General features: G+C 46.3%; 2 protein-coding genes and 1 pseudogene across 2 annotated transcripts in view; 2 read left to right on the top strand and 1 right to left on the bottom strand.

The window, feature by feature from the left end:
* GPA33 (glycoprotein A33) overlaps positions 1 to 3,607 on the bottom strand; it is a 34,113-nt gene extending 30,506 nt beyond the window's left edge. The window contains exon 1 of the mRNA XM_060088612.1: positions 3,565 to 3,607. Coding sequence (XP_059944595.1) covers positions 3,565 to 3,607 — 43 coding nt within the window. The remainder of the gene's footprint in view (positions 1 to 3,564) is intronic.
* Positions 3,608 to 7,074: 3,467 nt separating this feature from the next.
* STYXL2 (serine/threonine/tyrosine interacting like 2) overlaps positions 7,075 to 25,536 on the top strand; it is a 30,861-nt gene continuing 12,399 nt past the window's right edge. Inside the window, exons 1-2 of the mRNA XM_060078715.1 lie at positions 7,075 to 7,184; positions 23,999 to 24,093. Of these exons, the coding sequence (XP_059934698.1) occupies positions 7,075 to 7,184; positions 23,999 to 24,093 (205 nt within the window). The remainder of the gene's footprint in view (positions 7,185 to 23,998; positions 24,094 to 25,536) is intronic.
* On the top strand, positions 12,325 to 14,655 carry LOC132484001 (dnaJ homolog subfamily C member 14-like; annotated as a pseudogene).

Genomic DNA, 25,536 nt, shown 5'->3' with positions numbered 1-25,536 from the left:
AAACCACCATGGTAACAAGTGGTACACATTCAATGACACATTCATTGAGAGGCCCGCGTAGCGCAAAAAAAAAAAAAAAAATATATATATATATATATATATATATATTCTGATTCCCCAAAATCCGATGAGTCCTGGGGTCTATTTTCTTCAACTCTGTTATGTTACTCTGCCCGGGACATCAGCAAAATTTAAGTTGTTACTGGGCAAGTTCAGATGAAGAACGGAAGTAGGGGGAAAGCCAGTACGACTTCTGGAACCCAACTTAAACTCCACTCCTCCAGGAAGCCCTCCCTAATTTCCCTGCTCTTCCTCTGGCATCCTCTCCCGAGCCATGGTGGGGAGGGCCACCCAGCTGCTTTTACATCTGACCTTCGAAGGCCTTCATTGCTCACTCGTACATAGCAATGGCTATTTCACCCCCAAACATTTCCACTTGGCAAACACATGCCCGGAGCTAGCCACCAAGCCCAGCATCCCCGGCCCCACTGCTCCAGCCCCTTCCCCTTAGTGTAAAGTATGGAGGCAAAGGTGATGAGCCCGTGGTGCCAGGCAGGGCAGCCTGGGAGGGTGGAGGGAATGGGGTGGGGGAAGAAGACACACTTTATCAGTGTGTCTGAACACAAACCCAAGAACTGGTTGAGCTGGATGAGTTCACCCAGGGGTCACATGCCTTCTCACAGGAAGAGGTGAAATGTACTGCTCCAGGCAGTTCACGGTTAAGTCCACATTTCAACCTAAGCTGGGTGCGCGTTTTGTTTTGTTTTGTTTTTTTCCCAAGCCCAAATCCCCTCTTGTTTTGTTTTGTTTTTTTCCCAAGCCCAAATCCCCTCTTTTGATTCATGCATGGGTTTTGGGTTGCAGCCAGACTACAGATGCGAGGGTGTGTACTGGGGTAGGGGAGGAGGCGGGGTGGGGGGGAGACTTCTAGGCCCTATAGAAGAGGATCAGAGGTCACTGGCCCAGCCCAGAAAGGGTGGTCATTTCCTTTCCGCCTCCTACCCTCTAGGCTTGAAGCACATCCTTCCGGTCTGAATCTGATGGCTGAGACAGGTCCCTCATGACTGCAATCATTCCAGACCCCTCACTCCTGTGGTGCCTACACAAACTATGTGCTCAGTAAAGAGCTGTTTGGATGGAGGAATGAACCAAGTATGCCCTCTAACCTGATGACGAGGGCCCCTCTGCCCCAGTTAGATGGGCCTCCTGGCAGGGCCTTTGAGTTTGACCCAACCCTTCCCCAGCACTGGGCTATTCTCCAGCCAAGAGCTCCAAGGTCGTGTTTTGAGAGATGGGGAAGGAGGTGGAGCCTGGGGGCCTAGGAGAACCACCCTGGGCTGGCAGGCCAGCTGGCCTGGGGCTTGCCTGTAGGAGCTGAAAAGTGAGCTCTAACTCAGACCCTCCTCCATTCTGCTCCCCAGGCCTTGGGGCTCCCAAGTTTCCTGGTAGAACTCTTCACCTCTTCCTGTAACCAAGCAGGATTCCATGGGGACTTCCCAAGACAGACTCCTCTCCCCATGTCCTCTGTCTGTCTCGTTTGTAGAAAAGCTTACATCTCCCACACCTCCCCTGAGTCACAAAAGTCTGGATCAAGAATCAATGCAAAGGGCTTCCCTGGTGGCATAGTGGTTGAGAGTCCGCCTGCCAATGCAGGGGACGCGGGTTCATGCCCCGGTCCGCTAAGATCCCACATGCCGCGGAGTGGCTGGGCCCGTGAGCCATGGCCGCTGAGCCTGCACGTCTGGAGCCTGTGCTCCGCAACGGGAGAGGCCACAACAGTGAGAGGCACGCGTACCGCAAAAAAAAAAAAAAAATAGAATTAATGCAAAAATAGCAGTTGGGCCAGGAGAAGTGGTAAGAATTTAAATAGTAAATCAGCCATACTGCAGCCACAGAATGTTTAGTTCTTCCCTGAAGTACCTAGATAGCAGTATCTGCTGCACATTTCCTGAGTTGTTTTACCGTTGATAAAACCCCCAGAAAATGGAAGAAGTTAAGTACTGGATGACCATGAGTATGCAGCTCCCAGACCTATTGGAGCCTGAGGATTGGTGATGTTAACCCCTGTGACACCATCCTGTTACCTCACCATCAACCAATCAGAGAAATGTGCACCAGCTGTTCACATACCCTGTGACTCCCCTCCCTCACCTTGCCTTTAAAAATGCTTCCCTGAAACCCATTGGGGAGTTTGGTTCTTTTGAGCATAAGCCACCTGTTCTCTTTGCATTGCCCTTGCGATAAAACTTTCTCTGCTCCAAACCCCGACATTTCGGTTTGTTTGGCTTCACTGTGCACGGGGCACACAAACTTGGATTCGACATGCCCCAGTTTTGCCAGGTCCCTGAAGCCCACAACAATTTCTAATTGCAAGCTGACACAGAGAAAAACAAGTACTGTATCATATCACTTACACTTACACGTGGAATCTAAAAAATACAACGAACTAGTGAATAAAACAAAAACGAAGCAGACGCATAGCCATGGAGGACAAACTAGTGGTTACCAGTGGGGAGAAGGAAGAGGGGAGGGGCAAGATTGGAGTAGGAGAAAAAAAAGGGTTATTATGGGATTCTATGAAATCATGTGTGTGAAGTTTTGCCAGTTGTAAAGCACTACAGAATTTAAAGAATCTTTCATTCAATGAGAAATAATATGTTTAGATTTAAAATGTGGCTGAATTTTAAAATAAATAAATAAATTGCAAGCTGATGAGATTCTCAGCATGTTCAAATACACTGAATTAAAGATAATCCTAAAATCCCCCCAACCCCCATCTCTCAACTTCCTTGCTCATTCTACTTCCCGTCGGTGCCCAGGACTCCAACGACAAGACCTTCACCCTAACCCTTAGCACTCTGTGGGTCCTCACACAATGACTTTGCTATTTAGCACTTGATTTGGAGTCTACCATTATATCAGCGAATGTCTGGTTTTCATTTTGTGGGGTTTCCATGGGGTTTCCCCATGTTTTGAGTTTGCAGTGACCAGAGTATCAAGAGAACTAAAGGGCTTTGGCCTTTGGAAAGGGTCGTTCTATTTCTAACTGGCTGTTTTTCGAAGGGTTTGAGTCTTCTCTTGCTCTGTAAATGATATTGGGTAAGTGGCAGCCTTTCCCTGCCTCAGTTTTCCTATATGTGATAACAGATGTTATCACTCTCACCATTGCCTCTTTCTCTGGTTTTAAGGCGATGATTAAAATCTCAGGTAGTGAACACAAATCCTGGATCCACACATCCTGGTTTTTCTGGGACAATCCTGATTTTAAATATTTTTGTCCCAATTGTCAGATCTTACGTCTGATCTGATGATCTGATTTGGGATCAGAAAATATAGTTTTGAGAGTATTATGAATTCCAGAAATGGGCTGGAATCTTATTTACTAATATGAGAATAAAAAACATTCTGATTCTGGGTGCTGGCCTGGAACCTGCTTTTTGAACGACAGACGTGTCATTCTGCCCAGCAGGAATACAACTGTGTCATTGGAGGCCCTCCCTGGTGGGGCTCTGGGAGACCCTCAGCATTCAGCCCCTGTCTCACCCACCCCTGGGCACTACTCACCTGCACAGAGCATCCACAGCACGGGCTGCGTCTTCCCCTCCATGGTCTTGCGTCTTCTCTGCCCTGAGTCCAGCCTGGCGCTGGTGGGCCCCTGACTTTAACGAGTCCGGGCTGACTGGTTAAAGCTACGACAGCCTCTGGCCCAGTCCAGACTTCAATCCCTGTGGTTTCTCCCTTCCTGTCTACCTTTGCCCAGTCTGGTCCCCATGGCCCACCCCTCGGCTGGACTGACAGGTGAGCTCACCTGTGGGACTGGACTGCTCCACCCACTTCACCAAAGGCCGCAGAAGGAACATTCTCCACCTTCTCAGTTACCTCCCCTGCCTTCTCTCCACCTAGCAGGTGGGCAAAGTCCTGAGCTTCTCACTATCACGTGGGCTTCGCCTATAAGGGACAGGAAGTTGCCGCCTCGTAATATGAAGGGAAATGATCTCAGAGGAAGGGTTTCAAAGCCAATAAAAGAAGGGTGTTAGTCACAATTGCTGAAATACTTCAAGGCATAATACGATCTGTTAATCTACTTCCCTTCCTGGTCTACCTCACCACCACGCTAGAGACACAGTCATGAGGAAGACCGGAAATCTCTACCCCCAGAGAACTATTAATCTGGTCAGGGAGGAAGATAGTATACAAGTAAACAAGATAGTCAGAAATACAGTGACCATTTTGTCTCAGTATGCTTGGAACTCTCCCAGTTTTAAAACAGAAGGTCCTATGTCCCAGGAATGTCTCCATCCCAGGCAAACTGGGATGGCTGGTCACCCTACTTAAAGAGTGCCAGTGTTATGGGGAGCGTGACCTGGGAAATGACATAGATAATGAAATTGGGGCAGTGGAAGGGGTTCCACCTTAGACCTGGGTGATCAGAACGAAATGAGTATTATGATTCTCTATTTTACAAACAGGCTTCTAAGTCTCAAAGAAGTTAAATGGATTCTCCAAGGTCACATAGCTAAGAAGTGGTTTTCTGATTTCTAGTCCACCAGGCTAGGGACCCTCTGTGAGTTCCGGGGTGGTGAGTAAGGGTTTAAAGGGTATAAAGAAGACAGAAGCCCTCTGTCCTCTCTCCTCCTATGTGGTCCCCTCTTTACCTGCCGCCTCTCTTAGGTGTGTTGGCTCTCCATCTTTCCCCCACCTCCCACCCACCTTCTTCTTCCCTATGCTGGGGGTCTGTCGTCTTAAGCCTCGTCCTGACTGATGCCACCCTTCAGTCCTCTGCCCCATTCCCATCCACTCTCCATCCCTCCCTCCTTCATCCCACCTCTTTCTCATACCACCTTTCATCTCCATGGAACCTTGAAGTCTGGAGGTGAATTGAACTCCCATGGCTACTCAGTGGTGGTCATTCTTCCATTCTTCAACAGACACTCACTGAGGCCCTATTTGACACCCAGGACAGGGGTTTGGCCATTGGTGATGCCATGTGCCTCCTCAGAGATGCCTTCCTGGACCACTCTATCCAAAGCAGCCCCCATCTCAGCTTTGCCAAGTTTCTGCACACACAACCCTGTTTTCTTTCTTCAAAGCTCTAACCACTATATGAAACTAATTTTTGCTACCCCAAAACTTTTTCCATGCCAACCCCTCTGGAATTCCTTCCCCCCACCATGTCTGCTGTTGTAATCCAACATGTGCTTTCAAGGCCAGCTCATGTATTATCTGTTCTTTCATGAAGCCTTCCCTGACTTCTTCAGCCAGGAGGGCTCTCTCCCTCCTTTGAACTCACACAGCACCCTGGATCTCTCTTGGGATACTAACTAACTACACTCTGCCTTCTGCTTGAGTTATTTTTGGTCTGTGTCTTATCCCTCCTAATAAACTGTGAGCTCATTCATTTCTTCAGCCAATTGTTATTGTGCCAAACATTGTTCCACCTAGCTGGGAAGAAGCACCATTTTAATTCCACCATGTTCCACATGTTCCACCATGTAATTGTGTGTCTTACTAACTTTGATCAAGTATAGAGCCTGATGCATAATAGATATCAGTAGATATTTGTGAATGGGTAGACAAATGGGTGAATGGATGGATGGAGGAATTGGGTCATTATAGAATGTGTGGGGTGAGGGAGTGAACTATTGGGTTCTTGGACTTTGCTTTGATCGTAATGATGGTGGGAATTGGTGGAGTGGAGTAGGGTGGGTTATGAGCACATTTGAAGTTTAAGAAGCTCATGGAAAGTTTATATCACCCGGGGCTTCCAACTGACCATCACCATGGGAGGTGAATGTGGGGCAGGGGTTGGGAAAGGGGAGCACAGCTGTCCAGTTCAGTATCCAGAGTCATCTCTGTCCAAAGAAATGGAGCCCTGGTCACGAGAAATGACTACCCTTTAGTCTCACCATGATGCTCTCCCAACATCTATCAGAGGACCCTCCCCATTCCATATATCTGGTATTTTTTTTCCCAACCCCTTCTGTGCTGACATGGGGTTAAAGTACAATTTATTGTATTCTCCTAGATCTTTGGCTTTAGATTATCTTCAGGAAGCACTTTGAATAGCAGCCCCAGGCTGGAAGGCATGGAGAGAGAGCCCAAATCAACTTTTTCTTTAGGTCTCTCTATGAAGAACGAACCTCTCCCAACTCTGCTGCTCATGTCAGCGTCCAGAAAATCAGCCAGGAAGGAAAGAGTTAAGTGGGGCCTGCTTTCGGGTCTGGGTCCTGAGCCTGCATTCCTTCCTCCCAGAGATCTGCCAGGCTGTGGGACCAGAGGTTAAATTTAGAAGCTGGCTAGGGTTTCCTGTGAACAGCTGTCCTGCCCCTCAGAGAAGGAACACTGGAGAGGGGAGGTCGGTCCCTCTCACTGATCGGAGCTTCTGGCCATTTCGTCTGGGTCCCTCAGCCCTTGGGTGGCTGCCCCTTGGTGTGGAGATACAGGCAGATCAGCGGTGAGTGTGCTTCTCCCTTCATTTTGTCCGTGAGCCCAGGACTTACAAACAAAGGGGCAGCCGCTCTGCCCTGAGTGTCAGGGACCAGCCATGTCTGGGACCAGGTCCTGGGGGATCTCATATTCCTTAATAGGCTGTGGGATGGCGCCTGAGCCAAAGGTAGTGGCTCCTGTGGCCTTGGTTAGAGACGCTGAAGAAGGCATCTTCCCGGTAAAGACAAAAGATGTGTGTGTGTATGTGTGTGTGTGTGTGTGTATGAAAGAGAGAGAGAGAGATAGGGAGAGAGAGAGGCAAATTTCTGGTTCCCCTCACTGCTTTCTTGCTGGCATCTGTGGAAGGAGCCAAGTTGTCACTTCTTAAGTCTTGCGACTCCAAGGTGGGCTGTTCACACGGCTGGGGTGTGCCTCTTGGCGTCCTGATAACAGTAGCTGGATCAAGTCTGACTGGGTTTGCCTCATGGGCGATTTCCCCACCAGACTCTTAACAGTTGGTGACTTTCCCATTCCTAGTCCCACTGAGGTGATATCACTGACACACCCTTTCCCCCAACAAAACCTCCAGAATCAGGGTTTCTAACTCTGCCCTTTTCATGCCAAACCTACAGAGGCTGACAGGCTGTCATGGCAACAAGTGGGGACCCAGAAGAGGAGCAGGTAGTCCCAAGTGAAGAGGATGAAGCCGATATGAGAGCCGTGCAGGCTCGGTACCTCCGGAGCCCCTCCCCCAGCCAGTAAGTGTGCACTTGCTGAGTTCTGCATCCCCCCAACCATGGCGGAGGTGGGCTAGGGAGCATGATGACAAGTGGGCCCCAGGGAGCCTGCAGCCACCACCTTAAATTCACTCATTCAGCAAACACTGTTGAGTACTTTTTATGTGTCATATTTTCTGGAGGAAGCAAACATGCACACAAACACACTGCAACATGGCATGGTTAAGTGCTAGGATTAGCATGCCTAGGGTCTAGTGGGGGGGTGGGGGTGAGTGGGGGGCGGGCAGGGAAAGGAACACCTGGGCTTGGAATTGTCATAGGAGGCTTCCTGGAGGAGATGATGCTGGGCTTGAACCTCAAAGGATGAGTAGGAGTCTGGCAGTTCTCCCTGGATGATAGAGCTTGAGTTCCTAAGACTGAGGTTGGAAATGGAGATGGTAGACCACAGATCATAGTTGCTTTATTTTTTCTGTTTTCTGTTTGTTTGTTTGGTTGTGTCATGTGGGTTCTTAGTTCCCCAACCAGGGATCAAACCCATGCACGGAATCTTAACCACTGGACCACCAGGGAAGGGTAGACCATAGATCATAGATAAGAGAACGCATCAGGACGGGAAGAGGACCCTAGGACATCAGATCCTAGTACTAAGATAATTTTGTATCTGTGATCAAGCTGTGTCTTTCAAACTGGGATTTATGCATGCCTGGGGGTAAGTGGCAGTGTGCCCAGGGGTAGATGACCACATGCATCTTCCTGGAGGGTCTTTTTTATTTTGTGACAAGTAATTTTAAGGTTTCTTTTACATAAAATCACTGAGGATATATGATGACGTAGAATGAAAAATTTGTGTAAAATTTTAAGAAAAATATAAGGCATCAAAGAAATGCTTAATTGCCTGCTAAAGCAGTAGTGTATGTGCCTATCCTTTTTCTTCTGCCATAAATAATAGTAGGGGATCTGACTTCTAATCTTAGCTCTGTCACTAAATTTATGTGACGAACCACTTTAATTCTTGAGTCTATGCCTCCTTACCTAGAAAAGGGGAAGCAAAGACTCAGAATATCTCAAGGTAACATTACATCAGAGTAGCTCTGATTCTGCTTGACTTTCCTTTTCCTCATGTCTCCTGGGGCCTTGCTGGCTCCTGTTTCTCAGGACTCAAACAGTCTTCCCCTTTGGAGTGAAATGGGAGCAAAGGCAGGTGCTCATCACCCAGGGGCCAAGGCACTTTGTCCAAATGGAGCTCGGGGACTTTTACTTTAAAATTGAGCCTTATGTTCTACTTAGAAAAACTGTTAGGATTGAGAGATTAAAATGTAGCCCTTCCCTCTCTACACTCCCAGACAAGGCAGAGGTAGTGTGCGGTCACTCAGGGTAGGCGATGGCTTCGTGTAGTAGTTAGGGTAATGCCAGCTGTAATAGCAAATGGACATTTCTTTCTCACTCAAATACATTTCAGAACAGGTACCTGAGCAATGATTCAGGAACTGAGGCTCCTTCTATCTTGTAGATCCTCCATTTTAAGGCCCGACTTCTAAAGTCACTGTGTTCGTCAGCACCAAGACAAAATGGGGAAGTGCACGAAGAATCTCTTGGGAGGTTTTTATGGGCCAGGCCTGAAAACGGCCATTTTGCTTCTGCTCGTATTCCATTGGCTGGACCTCAGCAAGGCCATGCTTTCTTGTAAGGGAGGACGGGAAATGAGGTCCTTGAGCCCAGGGAAAAGAAGTGGGTTTGTTAACACACAGCAGTCACAGCCCCAGTAACCCCTTTAGGCAGTTAATATTCGTGTTTCCTTTAATCCCACTCATAGAGCACACTTATTGCCTCCCCAGGGAGACAGACTCAAATCCCATTTACCAACTGCTGCAAAGTTCAAAGGCTAGGTTCTCTGGAGGGTATGCCTCCTCCCCGTCAGGGCTGAATGCAGCTCCTCTTGGTCTGACCAGGATGACTGCAAAGAAACAACAACAAAAACAAAAACAAAACTCCCATAGGATCAAAGGAGGAGTGGGAGATACGGCAGCCATCGGTCCATATAATTAATGAGGCTGTTGAGTGTCTTTGCCCCAGAAGTGGGGAGACCTCCTAGCTGTGACTTTGATGCGGCCCTTGGGGTGGAATTCCTTTGTCTGCTGTTCTCTGGGGTTTCCAGCTTCATCCCCTGAGGCTTTTTCCTTGTCTGTTATTCTCCACAGCCACATCTGAAGCGAGGTCGGAGAGGGTGTCTTCCTTGAAGGCTGTATAGCTTTTACAGACTTGTCCTGCTTATGGAAACTTGGGGGTCCAAGGGCTGTTTTAAGGTTTATACCACCCAAAGGCCTTTTTTTTTTCCAAAGGCTTTTTAAGCCTCATGGTTTCTTGGAAAATGTGATCTCTTCAAAAACGTAATTGGTTTCTCATCTACAGAGACCAGACTACTCCATGTGCCAGAAACCACACCCATAGTTCTTTCCCATAGATATAATCTTCAATCCTAATTTATTTCTTTGCTTTCTTGTCTTCATGTTTCACTCTCAGCTTAATGACAGGTATCTTGAGAGATTATCTGAAACTTTACATTTGAGAGGGAAGTTCAGGATGCATTTGTAATTTCTAGTATAATTGTTAAAAGTTATTTAGAATGTATAGCCAACCAGCTAATGAGGGGAGGATGCAATAATAAAATATATAATCAATTCAAAAGAAGTCAAGAGAGGAGAGAAAAAATAATATAGAAAAAGAATAACAAATAATAAGAAAATAGATGGATGGAAGATTTAAACCCAAATATATAAGTAATTACATTAAGCATAAATAGACTTAAATATTGCAATTAAAAGAAAAAAATTGTCAATTTTTTTACAAGCCTACACACCTTTTACAAGAGATACACCTTAAAAATAAAGATGTACAGGGCTTCCCTGGTGGCACAGTGGTTGGGAGTCTGCCTGCCGATGCAGGGGACACGGGTTCGTGCCCTGGTCTGGGAAGATCCCACATGCCACGGAGCGGCTGGGCCCGTGAGCCATGGCCGCTGAGCTTGCACGTCCGGAGCCTGTGCTCCACTACATGAGAGGCCACAACAGTGAGAGGCCTGCGTACCGCAAAAAACAAAAAACAAAAAACAAACAAACAAAAAAATAAAGATGTACAAAGGTTAACAGAGGTTAGAAAACTTATACTACACTGTTCTGGTTACTATTGCTCATAACTTCAAAACTTAGTGGCATAAAACAACCATTTTATTATGTTCACAATCTGGAACCTGGACAAGGCACAGTAGTGTGGCTTGTTTGCTTCAAGGTGTCTGGGGCCTCAGCTGGAAAGACTTGGAGACTGGGGGTGACTCAGCAGCTGGGGACTGGTGTCATAGAGGCATCCTCATATATTTGGCCTCATGTCAGGACCTCAGCTAGGCAATTGGCCTGAACACCTAACATGGTCTTTCCATATGATCTCTCCGTGTGGGCCAGTGTGGGCTTTCTCAGAGCCTGGGAGCTAAATTCCAAGAAAACAGGACAGAAGTGCATTGATTTTCATGATCCAGCCTCAGAAGTCACATGAAGGACCACAAAGGTTCAAAAGGAGGCAACATAGTCTCCACCATTCCACTGAAGGAGTATCAAGGTCACAGAGTAAAGAGAGCATGTGGGATGGGGATACATTGTGGCCAAACTTTGGAAAGTATCAGCCGCCATAATCTCAAACACTAATGGAAAGCAAGCCAGTGAAGTGATTTATCGATATAAGACAAAGAAAACTTTAGGGTAAGCATTACTGGGGACAAAGAGAGATGTTTCCGAATAACTTAAGGTTCAATTCACCTTATAATAGATATATTCATTTTAAATTTCTATGATCTGATAAAGTAGCCTCAAAATACATAAAGCAAAAAATTGACAGAACTGAAGAAAAAAATAGAATTCACAATCTTAGTCAAATGTACATTTTTAAAAACACAACCTCAGCAACTGATAAAATGAGGCAAAAACAAAATCATCAAGAATATAAGATATGTAAACAGAACAATAAACAAAATTAACCTAATTGGTATTTATAGAACATGTACCCAGCAACTGCAGGATATAGATTCTTATCATGTGTACTTGGAATTTTTACCAAAAAGATCATGCACTGGGTCATACATATATCAACAAATTTTTAATGCTTGAAATCATACAAAACATGTTTTCTGACCTTTGCAGAAGTAAGCTAGAAATCACTAAAAACAAAAATATACAATAGAAATTCCAAGAGTTTTCATCCAAGAGAGCAGGACGGAAGTGCACAGATTTTCATGACCTAGCTTTAGAAGTCACATGAAGGACCACAAAAGCTCAAAAGGAGGCAGCATAGGCTGCTCCACCACTCTACTGAAGACGTGTCAAGGTGACACTGTAAAGAGAGCAAGTTGGATGGGATATATTGAAATATATGGATAACAGAAATTCAAATTAAATACTATTTAATTTGATACTGTACTATTATTTGATACTAATACTATTTACCACAGTTCAATACTACTCCATACTCGTCAGACTGCCTAAAATGTAAAGGCCAACAAGAGCAAACATTAATGAGGATGTGAAACAGTCAGGACTCTCCTGTTCATTGATGGTAAGGAGATTAATTAAATTAGTAAATTAGTATAACCATTTGGAAAACTATTTCATAGTATCTAAACACGTGCTTGTCCTATGACCCAGCAGGCTCACTCCTGATACATATCTAACAGAAGTAAGTACATATGTGCACCAGAAGAGAAGTACTAATACTAGAATGTTTTAGCAGCTAACAGTCATTAAGAATATAGAATGTTGGGCTTCCCTGGTGGGGCAGTGGTTGAGAGTCCACCTGCCGATGCAGAGGACACGGGTTCGTGCCCCGGTCCGGGAGGATTCCACATGCCACGGAGTGGCTGGGCCCGTGAGCCATGGCCGCTGAGCCTGAGCGTCCGGAGCCTGTGCTCTGCAACGGGAGAGGCCACAACAGTGAGAGGCCCGCATACCGCAAAAAAAAAAAAAAAAAAAAAAAGAATATAGAATGTTTAGAGAGAGTGAACGGGAGGCGGAGCCGGGGGAGCTGCTCTTGTAGCCCCCCCTGGCCCTTGGCCCAGCTGCTCGAGGGGAGAGGAGTTACCGCCGCTCTTCGGCCTCAGAACTTACCATGATAGCTGTGACCTAAAATCCTCAGGAAGCCCTGGGGTCATGGCCCAGAAGCACCCCGGAGAAGGAGGGTTGTGTGGAGCCCACCACGGTGGTGGTGCCTCCCTCAGGACTTTAGGACCCTCTGTGGACCCTGAAATACTTTCATTCTCAGGACTCACGGACTCGGCTGGGCCTGCCCCTAATGGTACCCGCTGCCTCACAGCGCACTCTAGTCCTAAGTACACACAGCTCCCAAATCCAGCCCACTGGTCAGATCCAAGCCATGGCCCTCCAAGGGGTCCAGGACCCCCTAGGGATGGAGAGGACCTTGATCAGAGTGAGGCATCTTCAGAAGAGTCAGGAGTGGACCCTGGTCCACTCTCAAGAGAGAATAAGGCTGGGTACCAGGAGGATGGGAACCCTTCTTTTCTTTCCATTCCACCTGCTTGTAACTGCCAGGGAACCCCTGGAATCCCTGAAAGGCCTTACTCTGAGGGAGGAGATAGCTCTTCTAGCAACTTTTGCCACCACTGTACCTCTCCAGCTTTGGGGGAAGACGAAGAGTTGGAAGAGGAATATGATGAGGAGGAACGTCTTAAGTTTCCCAGTGATTTTCCACGTGTGCCCAGTGGAAAGAAACCTGCAGCCCGGAGACAACGGCACCACACCCCAGCCAAGGAGGATACTCGGGAGGGTGGATGCAGAGATCTCAGGTCCCCTGGTCGACATCGGCTGGGTCGGAAATGGAGTCGGGCAGATAAGCACAGAGGACTGGGATTGTGGGGGGCAGAGGAACTGTGTCACCTTGGACAGGCAGGCTTCTAGTGGCTGATTGAACTGCTGGTATTAGTGGGGAGTACATGGAAACTTGTGGCCATCTCATCTATGCATGCAGGCAGCTGAAAGGCAGTGATCTGGACCTTTTTTGGGTCTGGGTGGGAGTCTGGGCAGGGCGGCTGGGGGGTGGGGTCCAGATGATGTTCCAGTTTCTGAGCCAAGGGTTTTCTTATGGGGCAGGGCTATTCACCCGTTTTCTTAGGCTACTGGGTGCTTTGTTGCTCTTGACTCTGGCCCTTTTGTTGGGCTGTCTACAGTTGGGCTGGTGGTTTCTGGTAGGACTGAGTGACCAGTTAGGCTGGAGGGGTAAAGCCACCTGGCTCTTCTCTTGGCTGGCTTCTCCCACCTGGCAGTGGTGCCTGATTCTGCTGAGAGATAGCAGGCCGTGACAGCAGCTGGTAAGAATAGTTCAGCGGGGTTGGCTGGAGTTGCCTTGGGTCAAGCAGAGGACCCATAGGCAGGGGAATGCACCTGTAGCTAGTGGTCACTACTGCCAGCCTGAAGAGGAAGCGGCTCGACTGTTGACCATGGCTGGGGCTCCTGAGGATGAGCTAAACCCTTTTCATGTGTTGGGGGTTGAAGCCACAGCATCAGATGTTGAACTGATGGTTCATCCTGACAAAAATAATCATCCCTGGGCTGAGGAGACCGTCAAGGTTTTGCAGGCAGCTTGGGACATTGTCAGCAACCCTGAAAGATGGAAGGAATATGAGATGAAGCGAATGGCAGAGAATGAGCTGAGCCGGTCAGTGAATGAATTTCTGTCCAAGCTGCAGGATGACCTCAGAGAAGCAATGAATACTAGGATGTGCAGCCGATGCCAGGGATAGCATAGGAGGTTTGAAATGTACCGGGAACCTGAGAGTGCCAGATACTGTGCTGAGTAGTAATAGGCTGCATCTTGCTGAGGAAGGAGACTTTTGGGCAGAGTCAAGCATGTTGGGCCTCAAGATCATCTACTTTGCGCTGATGGATGGAAAGGTGTATGACATCACAGAGTGGGCTGGATGCCAGCGTGTGGGAATCTCCCCAGATGCCCGCAGAGTCCCCTATCACATCTCTTTTGGTTCACGGATGCCAGGCACCAGTGAGAGGCAGGGAGCTACTCCAGATGCCCCTCCTGCTGACCTTCAGGATTTCTTCTTTTTTTTTTTGCGGTACGCGGGCCTCTCACTGTTGTGGCCTCTCCCATTGCGGAGCACAGGCTCCGGACGTGCAGGCTCAGCGGCCATGGCTCACGGGCCCAGCCGCTCCGCGGCATGTGGGATCTTCCCGGACCGGGGCACGAACCCGCGTCCCCTGCATCAGCAGGCGGACTCTCAACCACTGCGCCACCAGGGAAGCCCCAGAATTTCCTGAGCTGGATCTTTCAAGTACCCCCAGGCCAGATGCCCAATGGGAACTTCTTTGCAGCTCCTCAGCCGGGCCCTGGGGCCACTGCAGCCTCCAAGCCCAACAGCGCAGTACCCAAGGGAGAAGCCAAACCGAAATGGTGGGAGAAAGTGACGAGGCCCTTCCAGTGCTGACACCCCTTCTCTTTCCTCAAATCAATGTCAGGGAGTCAAAAGGGCTGTGTACAGCACAAGATGGAGTTTGATTTATTTTTAAATATTTTAAAAAGGGAAAATTTTAAGCTCAGATTGTTCACTCAGTACTTACAGGAAGCTCTGGAACCACTCTCCCTCTTCTACCAGCACCCGGGAACTGAATCTTGTCTTCTGACAATACCAAAGAAATAGGGGGTGGCTAGAACAAAGAACCTAGGGCCTGGACCTGTGCTGGATGATCTCTCCCATAGTAGTGTGGAAACTGGGCATTTCCCTGGGGTCTGTTTGCCTTTGTCTTGTCTTTTGCTTCTACAGCAGATGACACTTTCCCCCCTCTTAAAAAAAAAAGAATATAGAATGTTTAAACAACATGATAAACTGTCCAATTAACAGTAGGCTAGATAAATAAGTCTGGTATATAATTTGAATACTGCCCTAGGGAATAGGCATTTTATTAAGTGCCTATCACTTCGATGTGATTGAGCTGCTCAGATTATTGGTTGGGGAGGGCAGTGAGTGAGAGCTGGCTGTGAAGGTGGAAGGCGGGTCACTGCAGGGAGGACCAATTCTGCTGGTGTCAGAGTTGCATGTAAAGTGAGCCTGCCAAAGAATGAAAGCATTTATTAATAGAGACTTTCTAACAGCATTCAGTCCTTAGCCCTTCCAGCTGCCAGTCCCCTTCCTAGACAAAAACAGGCTCAACCTGAAAGCCCCACTTACATGCTGAGCTCCCTAAAAGCATGGTCCCACATACAGATCAAATTTTCTCTGGGTTCCCAGTGACTCTTCCTGAATCCTATCCGTTTTGATGTCCTTCTCGGTTTGTGTACAGTATACTCCTTAGCAACTGGTTTTTAGAAGCTGATCCCAAATTGGCTAGCCCTTTTCAGAAATGTTTAAGGAAGGCAAACACACAGTAACACTTTATGGACTATCCCTTCCTGCAATTATCATCATAAAATCTGAGGTATAAACAGTTGCATTGACTTTTGAGTCATCATCCAATCAATCCCACTTCATTACACAGAACCAGGCTTAAGCCAGCCCAGATGATTGAGTCTACAGTATCTTTAAAAATGAAAAGATAACCCACAGGCTGGGAGACAAAAAACGCAAATCACATATCTGATAAAGAATTCGTACCCAAAATATACATTAAAAAAAAATCTCAAAACCCAATAAAAAAGAAACAACTCAGTTTAAAAATGGACAAAAGATTTGAACAGATACTTCACCAAAGAAGATACATGGAAGGCAAATAAACACAAGAAAAGATGCTCAAAAGTCTTTGTCATTAGGGAAATGCAAATGAAAACCACCTTGAGGTACCATTACATACATACTTATTAGAATATGTAAAATTAAAAAGACTGACCATATCAAACATTGGTGAGAATGTGGAGGACTTGGAATAATCCCACTGCTGGTGGGAATGTAAAATGGTACAACCATTTTATAAACGGTTAGTTTCTTTAATAGTTAAACATACAGCTCCCTGAACACACACCTCTATCTATATGATTCAGTCATTCTACTCCTAGGTATTTACCCAAAAGAAATTAAAGCCTATGTCCATACAAAGACTTGTACATGAATGTTCATAGCAGCTTTATTTGTAGTAGCCTGAAACAACCCAAATGTCCATCAACAAGTGAATGGATAAATATACTGTGGTGTATTTACTCACTGGAATACTATTCAGCAGTAAAAAGGAATGAATTATTGATTCATACAACAACATGGATGAATCTAAAAATAATTATGCTCAGTGAAAGCAGTCAGACAAAAAAGAGTACATATGATTCAATTTACAGAAAATTCTAGAAAATGCAAATGAATCTCTGTAGTGACAGAAAGCAGATCAGTGGTTGCCTAAAGAGTACAAGGCAGGGAGGGGGTAAAGGGAGGTCTCACAAAGGGACATGAGGAAACTCTGGGGGGATGATGGCTATCACAGTCTTGATTGTGGTGATGGTTTCACAGGTGGATACTTATGTCAAACCTTACCAATCTGCATATTTTAAATATGTGCTGCATGTATAACAATTATACCTCAGATAAAGCTGTGGTGTTTTTTAAAGGTACGAAAAGAGAAATAAAACTCTCTTCTAGGAGGCAGTATGGTGATGTGACGTGGGAAGAATGTAAATGGTGTAATTGAGGCCAAAATTCAGGTCAGCTCTGTTCTCCCACTTACTAGCCATGAGAGCTTACATAAGTTAGTCATAAAATTGGAATACCAGATTTACCCAGTAGTAGAAATAAAACAATATAAGATAACATATATTATTTATAATATATATTACATAAAATATATAATATACATGATTACAATATAACATATAGATAGGCATATTAGGTATTTGATAAATGGTGATCCTCTTCCCTTTACCCTCCAGAGAAAGATATTTGACCACGATTTTTTTTCGGTAACTCATCAAGAAGTTTTTATTTCACCAGAGTCCCACACACTGTAGTTAAAACATCATGTTTCTCTAAGTCTGCCCCAAGCAAATACTGTATTCTGAGCAACTGATCATTACCCGAGTCTGAACAATCTACCCTGTATTTAATAAGTGCCTGAAATTCCATCCTTCTTGTTTTATCTCTTTAGCTAAAGGCTTGAGCCTTTTTAAAATTAAATTATGCACTGAGTCAGCAAATATCCCACCAGCAGACACTCAGTGCTAGTTTCTTAGGGCTACGGTAGCAAATTAGTACAAATTGAGTGGCTTAAAAACAATAGAAATATATTCTCTTGCAGTTTTGGAGGCCAGAGTCTGAGATCCAGGTGTTGGCAGGGACGCCCTCCCTCCAAAGGCTCCAGGGAAGACTCTGTCCTTGTGTCTCAGCTTCTATTGGCTCTGGGAGTTTCTTGGCTTGTGACGGCATAACACCAACCTCTGCCTCTGTCTTCATGTGGCCATCTCTTCTCTGTTTCCTCTTGTGTCTTTTTTTTTTTTTAAACATCTTTATTGGAGTATAATTGCTTTACAATGGTGTGTTAGCTTCTGCTTTATAACAAAGTGAACCAGCCATACACATACATACGTTCCCATATCTCCTCCCTCTTGCGTCTCCCTCCCTCTTGTGTCTTTTTGAAGTGACATTTGGCACTGGATTTACAGTCTATCCACGATTATCTCTTCTCAAGGTCCTTGACTTACTTACATCTGCAAATACCCTTTTTCCAAATAAGCTTGCATTCACAGGTTCTAGGAGACATATCTTTGGCAGGGCCACCATTCAACTCACTATAACTTTAGACCCAGCCCTGGGGCAATATAACTGTATTCTTTTCCGTGGAACCAGGATAGGGCCTTGCAAAAGTCCACCCAGTGCTACAAACAGCCGTTGCCAATCAACCAGAGTTAGTCAGGGGATGAAGTGGGTTTGCTGTCCTGACAGGGAGTCTTAACATTTCCAGCGTCATCTGTAAATCTCATCCTAGGGTGAATTAAGAACCTGAGAAAGGGGTGTAGGCAGTAGATAGCGGTGTCAAGTCTTCATTTCTGCCTGACTTAGGCACTGACCTCAAACACCTTAAATTCAAGCCTAGCTGCTGTGAGTCACTCTCTCTGGAGGAACACCTGCAGCTAGAGATTCATCCATCTCCCAAGTAGGCAAATTTCCCAAGGTAATTCATGAGTTAACATTAAAGTGTAAAACCGCCTATCCAGTGGGGCAACTTAACCTCCATCAGACCTCCCCAGTAACCCAGATGAGCACAGTTTAAAGTGTCAGTGTGCTTGTGATGCAAACCAGCCTCCAGACGGGTCTCCCTCCATGATAGGAAGCCTCTGCCCACCAAGCCCTTCCATGCAGCTGGTCTGAAACCTACCTCTGCCTCTCCTCTTCCTCCTCAGCTATGACCAGTTTTCTCTTCCTCTCCAAATAAAGGATCAGACTTCTTTATCTTCTCTTTTTCTGGTGTGAAGAATGTTTTTCTGTTTTCCTTTAATTTTTTCCAAGTCAAAGATCCATTTCTTGCTCTGGCTTCAGATCTGAACTTTTCAAGCCTCTGCAGTGTTTTTAGAACACCTTGGTGATCTGGGGAGGCCACCTCTCTTGACAGCATTTTCCCTTCCACCTTCAGCAAAGATCCTTAGCTGTGCCCTGCTTGCCTTTCTTCTCACGAGGTCTGCGTGCCTGATGGTGGCAATGGAGAAGGAGATGGGGCATGTAGTGTCAGGTCTGAGTGTCCTCATTGTGTGTCTTTGGAAAATGGCTCCTCCCACACACCCTTTCTCTTTTATAGTTCTTTTTCCGTGAAAATTTTTCTGCCTTGGCTCTTTCAGGGAGCCTGCTGGAAGCAGCTTGCTAAAAATCGATTTGCTTAACTGACTTCTCTCCTTCCTTGGAGCCTGAACTTTGCCTGTGTGGTCACTTTTACTGAAGCTCAGAAACCTGTTCCTTTTTTGCAAAAGCCAAATCAAGAAAGACACCCCCTCCTGGGCCTCTGCCTCCGTTTCATTTCCAAGGGATTCACTGAAAGGAAGTGATCGGCTGTCAGGAGGGCAGGTCTTGACAACCTCGTAACTGGTTTAAAGAACTGGCTTTCAAACTTTGCCAACTGTAGTTCACAGTGGGACATACCATTTACTCAGAGCATACGTGTATAGTTATGTGTAAATTTTTAAAAGGTTTCACAAAATTATACCTGTCTTTACAATGGATGGTGCTATTATCTATTCTACTTTTTTCTTTTTTTTTTTTTTGTTGTCAGATGCTAGGCGCGACCCATTGATTTTATGATACACTAATGGGTCACAGTCTGCAATTTTGAAAAACACAGGTTTAAAGAAAGCTGCCCCCGTCTCTGCTCTTGGTTAGGAAGTCCATCAAACTCTGCTTTATTGTTTCTCTTCAATTCACCCTCAAGGCTTTTTAGCTGCTGCTTCCCGATCCTATGATGAGGTATATATCGATCCTAGAGCCTTTCTTTCCCTGACGGTCTTTTTTGAACAGCCAGTCCTTTCTGCTTTCCAATCACGGTGTGTCATCACACGCCATCTCAGGCATGCGGGTGGAAGCACAGACACGGTCATAAATCAAAACCTCTAGGGTCACTGTCTCACTGACCTTGCAAATATAAACAGGCCCACTTGTCCAGATCTTACCCTCCTGCCTCCTCTCTTTCTCTGCAATCCTGCTTCTCGGTGGAAAACAAAAGCAGCTTCTCAATGCCTCTGGGACATTGCTGTCCACTCGGGTCCTTTCAGGTCCTATCCCCACACCTTCTATATTGGACTCAGTAAACCATGTCTCTGGCAAAGCAGTCTTAGGACTATCAGGTTTACATCTGCTCCTCTCATAACGGGTTAACTTATAAAAGCGCTCAGAATTTACATCCTACCTTCAACACTGGAGGATGCTGAGCTGAGTTTACTGTTGCTCGCATTTTTGCATCAGCAGCGAAAACAAAAGCAGTGTGGGATTGCGGAGGGCATCTGATCTTAACCCACCCTCTTTTCTCAATCTTAAAACCTCCAGCTTCTCAAAAGTGTACTGGGTGATCTTCAAATGTGATTTCTCAGATTCACTGACCCAGGAGCTGGAGTTCAGTCTTTACCACCAACAAGGAGGAAGGATGTTTCCCCACCATTTTTATTTTCAGATTTTAATTTCATATTCTCCCCTATCAAACTTACAGCCTCAGAGTTTACGTATATTCAGGACAGGTTATCAGTTCCCGGTATTTGTCATGTGAAACCAAATCCACACAATCTGAAGTCGATGTTGTTGGGGAAAATGGCAGGATCAAAGGCTCGCAAAAAGACAGAACCAGGTGGGGATCCCAGGGGGCACCATCTGCTGACTTCTGGCTCGGGTCTTTCTGCACACCTGACAGGTGAGGGCTTCTGTATCTCTTTTCAGTCTGTGCCTGTAACTTCCTCCAGCAGAAACCCCTGGAGGTCTGCAGAAGAACAAAGAAAACTGACCTCTGCGAGAAGTGAGGAGCCATGCCAGCAGGAAGCCCTTATCATCCCCATAGTTACAGGAGAGTTCTTGGTTAATTACCCTTTCAGGGTTTCATTTTGATTCCCCCCCACCCGCCAGACCTCATTTTTATTATTCTTTTTTATTTATTATTATTATTTTTTGCGGTACGCGGGCCTCTCACTGTTGTGGCCTCTCCCGTTACGGAGCACAGGCTCCGGACGCACAGTCTCAGCGGCCATGGCTCACAGGCCCAGCCGCTCCACGGCATGTGGGATCCTCCCGGACCGGGGCACGAACCCGTGTCCCCTGCATCGGCAGGTGGACTCTCAACCACTGCGCCACCAGGGAAGCCCTATCTCTTCTTACTTTTTAGACATAGTGTATGTGGAGCTCCATTTGTACTCTTGCTCTGGGGTGGGCCTGTTACTATGGAGATTGGCGAAAGCTCTCTAGTTCTAGCATCCAAGGATAATATCTCACAAACCTCACCCTTCATTCACCCTCACTCCCCGGTCATGCTTTTGAAAATGCATCTTCTGGTCACAAGGAGTACTTGGGCTAGATTGGAAATGATCTGACACAACTGCTCTTGGAAATCCTCAGGAACCACCAATGATGATACAACCTTGTGCTGACCTGCATGGGCAGGTCTAGCCACGTCCTGGTTAGAGTCATAGGCTACTCCTTTTCTCTGTCAAAGACACTTCTTTTTTCATAGCCTTGTTGGCTCTGATCACATCATTTTCCCAAGGGGGAAATCTGATGTGGATGCCTACTACAAGAATTATTCTGCTAATCAATTCAACTAGACTTATCTAATTCCAAGTTAGCTCTATTCAGTTCAGCTGGACTCAGCTCAACTCAACCCAATCCATCCATCCATCCATCTATGCTTTCAACAAGTATCCTTTAAGTACTTTTCTGTCAAAGTCTATGTTGGGCCTGGGGATCCAGCTGGGGTGTCTTCCACCAACCAACTCACCTCCCCTTTCCAATCAAAATGGTATCAGTGTATTGTGTGGAGAGAAGACTGGACTCAGACAGAACTGCTCTATTTTTGCAACTTAGCCTTGCCACTTAGTTACTGCCTCGGGCAACTTTGTTAACCTCTCTGAGCCACAGTTTCCTCACCTTAGAGCAGGAATAATAATACCTACTTTGTGGGAGTTTTGTCAGGATTAAGTTTATAAAAGGCACTCAAAAATGGTATCCAGGGATTTCCCTGGCGGTCCAGTGGTTAAGACTTTGCCTTCCAATGCAGCGGATGTGGGTTCGATCTGTAGTCGGGGAGCTAAGACCCCACATGCCTTGTGGCCAAAAAACCAGAACATAAAACAGAAGTAATATTGTAACAAATTCAATAAAGACTTTTAAGATGGTCCACATAAAAAAATCTTTAAAAAAATGGTATCCTGGACTTCCCTGGTGGCACAGTGGTTAAGCATCCACCTGCCAATGCAGGGGACATGGATTTGAGCCCTGGTCCAGGAAGATCCCACATGCCGCAGAGCATCTAAGCCTGTGCACCACAACTACTGAGCCTGCGCTGTAGAGCCCGTGAGCCACAACTACTGAAGCCCGCGCGCCTAGAGCCCATGCTCTGCGACAAGAGAAGCCACCGCAATGAGAAGCCCGGGCACCACAACGAAGAGCAGCCCCCGCTCGCCGCAACTGGGGAAAGCCCGCGTGCGGCAACGAAGATCCAACGCAGCCAAAAATAAATAAAATAAATAAATTTATAAGAAAAAAATGGTATCTATACCCAACACCGTGGAAGAACACAGACCAAGGGACATCACTGGGAAATTTCTAAACGCTGCAAACCAAAGAAGATCCTACAGGTTTCCACAGAGATAAAATAGGTCAATTACAAGGGCCAGGAAACACACTGACTTCTGACTTTTAAAAGCAAAACGATAATGGACAGGTTTCTCGTTCTGGGTAAGATGGCAACCACACCCTCCACCTAGACGCTCGCATGGATTGCCCTTATAAAATCTGGACAGAAGGCTACAGCAGCTGTTTGAGGACTCTGAAAAGTACATCGTTTCAGGCAGATTGCGGAAGAAAACCAGAATCCGAACTACTACCAAATCTGCAGTGTGTGTGTCATGTTTTCCTCTGGAATACGCAACCTTGACCCAAGGCAATGCCACAATGATGGCAGCAATAGCCTGAGGTGCCTAAGAAATGAAACGTTATTCAGCAATAAGAAGGGACACATTATTGACTCCTGCAATAGAATAGGTGGCTCTTAGATGCATTTTGCTGAGTGAAATAAGCCAGATCCAAAAGACTACTGTATTATTTCATTTATTGAACCTTCTGGGAAAGGCCATACTATAGGGAAAGAAAACAGATCAGCGATTGCTAGGGGATGAGGTGCAGGGAAGTTTTGACTATAAAACGAATGGGGCATGATGGAATGTTTTGGAAAAAAATTAGTATCCATTAAGTCCTCTCGCCTTTTATTAATCCTCTCTGGACAGAAAGGAAAGACTAAGCAAAAAAAAGACCCAAAGCTCACCACGACACCTGGAAAAGAGGAGAACCCACTGGGGAGGAGGGCACCCACCACTGTAGTATGGTCCTAACCCTTGGTTTTGCCCTTGATTCACCGTGTTCCTCAAAAATCCCTTCGGACACCTTTGCTGAATTCCTTCCGGGAAATGGACATTCACCTAAATTACTCTATTGCATCCCTGGGCTTAGGCTGATCCTGGATTTCTTGCGTTCAAAATCAGGACTGTGCAGTTGAGCACATCTTTATGTTTCCCTCGGTGCTGTGTCAGCCCTTCATGATCATCAGCCCACGCCCTTTAAGCTGGGAGAAGATACGGGGCATGGAAGTAATGGTGGCAGCCTACCCAGTCCATCAGTCCAGCAGAACCCTGGTGGAAGCCCAGTTAGGGACATCCTACAGTATTGATAACAGAGGAGCAGGGACAAGAAAAGAAAAAGGAGCAGCAGTACATCCAAGGGTAGGAACACACAAAGAAAGTGAAGCCCCATCAGCGTGAGTTCTCCCCAGTCTCTTCCCTCCATAACCCAGGCTACCATGTCATGAAACATCAAGGTGACAACTCTGATCTAAAAATAAATAGGCAACTAAGCCATAGCATACCCAGCGTTCTGCCTTCTTAGGTTCCCTAAATTTAGGAGACTAAGCCATAGCATACCCAGCGTTCTGCCTTCTTAGGTTCCCTAAATTTAGGAGACTAAGCCATAGCATACCCAGTGTTCTGCCTTCTTAGGTTCCCTAAACTTAGGAAGGCATTCCTTTTATCTCATTGTTTTCCATTGTTTTCTTATCTGAAAAGATTGCCTCCCATTCAGATGCTGCCCAGAGTCATCTCACGTGAATATCCTCCTCTTTTAGGTACTCAATGGTCTCAGATGCAGAAACAGAAAGCATTTTCATGGAGCCCATTCACCTCTCCTCAGCTGTTGCAGCTAAACAGATCATCAATGAAGGTAATGCCATCAGACGCTGGATGGGAGGAGGGAGAGTACAAGGGGCATCTGGAGACTCTCGGAGGGGGGCCATTAGAAGGTGTCAATGTGCTTCTCACATGCTTCCCGTCACATTAAGAGGAGCGGATCCAAAGAAGGCAGTTCCTCCAACCCCTCCTCATCAACATTCATGGGACAGAGGTGGAAATTATTATGTCTCAGTGTGAACAGTTCTCTAGGCAACAGACTGGGAGGCAGGTCCAATCTGCCCCTAGGGCCCCTCATTCAGTTTTTCAGTTAACCTCAGGGGCCCTGCGATGGCTTATGCTAGAGATGCAGACCTGAGAGCCTAAGAAATGGCTAGGAGCATCCAGAGAGTTCTGTTCAAAGGGATGTCTAGATTTAACTCTGCATTTCCACTAGTGCTTAAAGATGGTTTTTAAACTGAAATATGAATGGGGAGGAGGTAAGGAAAGGTGGGGTGGCAAGAGATGTTAATATTTACACAAAAAAATTTAGAGCAGAAAACGTACTATATTTCATTCAAGGATACTCATTCCAGTTGGATAGATTTTTTTTTTTTCCTAATCAATTTTGGGCAAATAATCTTTCACAGTTTCGTTCCTCTCCTTTCTCCTCCCTTTGCACTTGGTGTCTCTCTCACTCCAGATGGGTGGGGTGAGATAAGGCAGTCCTGTTAATTACACAGGGCCCACCTGGCCTTTGGGCTTAATCTGGCATCCACAGCTGGTGGCCATGATCACTTCCCTAGTGATGAGAACCAAACATGCTACTCCTCCATGTAAGCCCAGGTCTTGCTTAGTCCCTAGGCCTTTTGTGTCCCCACCAGGGTCCCTGAGGACATCTGGATCTCCTGAGCAATGAGACATTTTAAAATACCTCATGAGCAGTGAGATATTTTACCAGATGTTGCTTGTTGATCTGGGAACCCTAGGAGGCCCCATCTTCTCAAGTAACTATTTTTTTCTGTTTTCTTTTATCACCCTACCTGGGGTCACTGTTACCTTGCTCCAAGTCAGGCCAAGGTGTCTTGATCCCAGTCTAGTTCTTTCTAAATTGCTCCCAGCACCACCCTAACTCTGGAAGTTCTTTTTCCCTCCTGTGTGGTTGGGAATTTCCCTAACCTTCCATCTTGCAACACCCTTGCATTGTGCTTCACTCTCTGGACAACTCTCCAGGCTTTGGCTTTTTTTTTTTTTTTTTTGCGGTACGCGGGCCTCTCACCGTTGTGGCCTCTCCCGTTGCAGAGCACAGGCTCTGGACGCGCAGGCTCAGCGGCCATGGCTCACGGGCCTAGCCACTCCGTAGCATGTGGGATCTTCCCGGACCGGGGCACGAGCCCGTGTCCCCTGCATCGGCAGGTGGACTCTCAACCACTGTGCCACCAGGGAAGCCCCAGGCTTTGGCTCTTGATAAGTAAAAGTCCAGGTTTAGGGGTTGTGA

Source organism: Mesoplodon densirostris, chromosome 2, assembly GCF_025265405.1.
Source record: "Mesoplodon densirostris isolate mMesDen1 chromosome 2, mMesDen1 primary haplotype, whole genome shotgun sequence".
In the NCBI taxonomy this organism is placed as follows: domain Eukaryota; kingdom Metazoa; phylum Chordata; class Mammalia; order Artiodactyla; family Ziphiidae; genus Mesoplodon; species Mesoplodon densirostris.
Note: the sequence above shows the minus strand (reverse complement) of the source record. Positions and strands in the feature narration are given on the sequence as shown.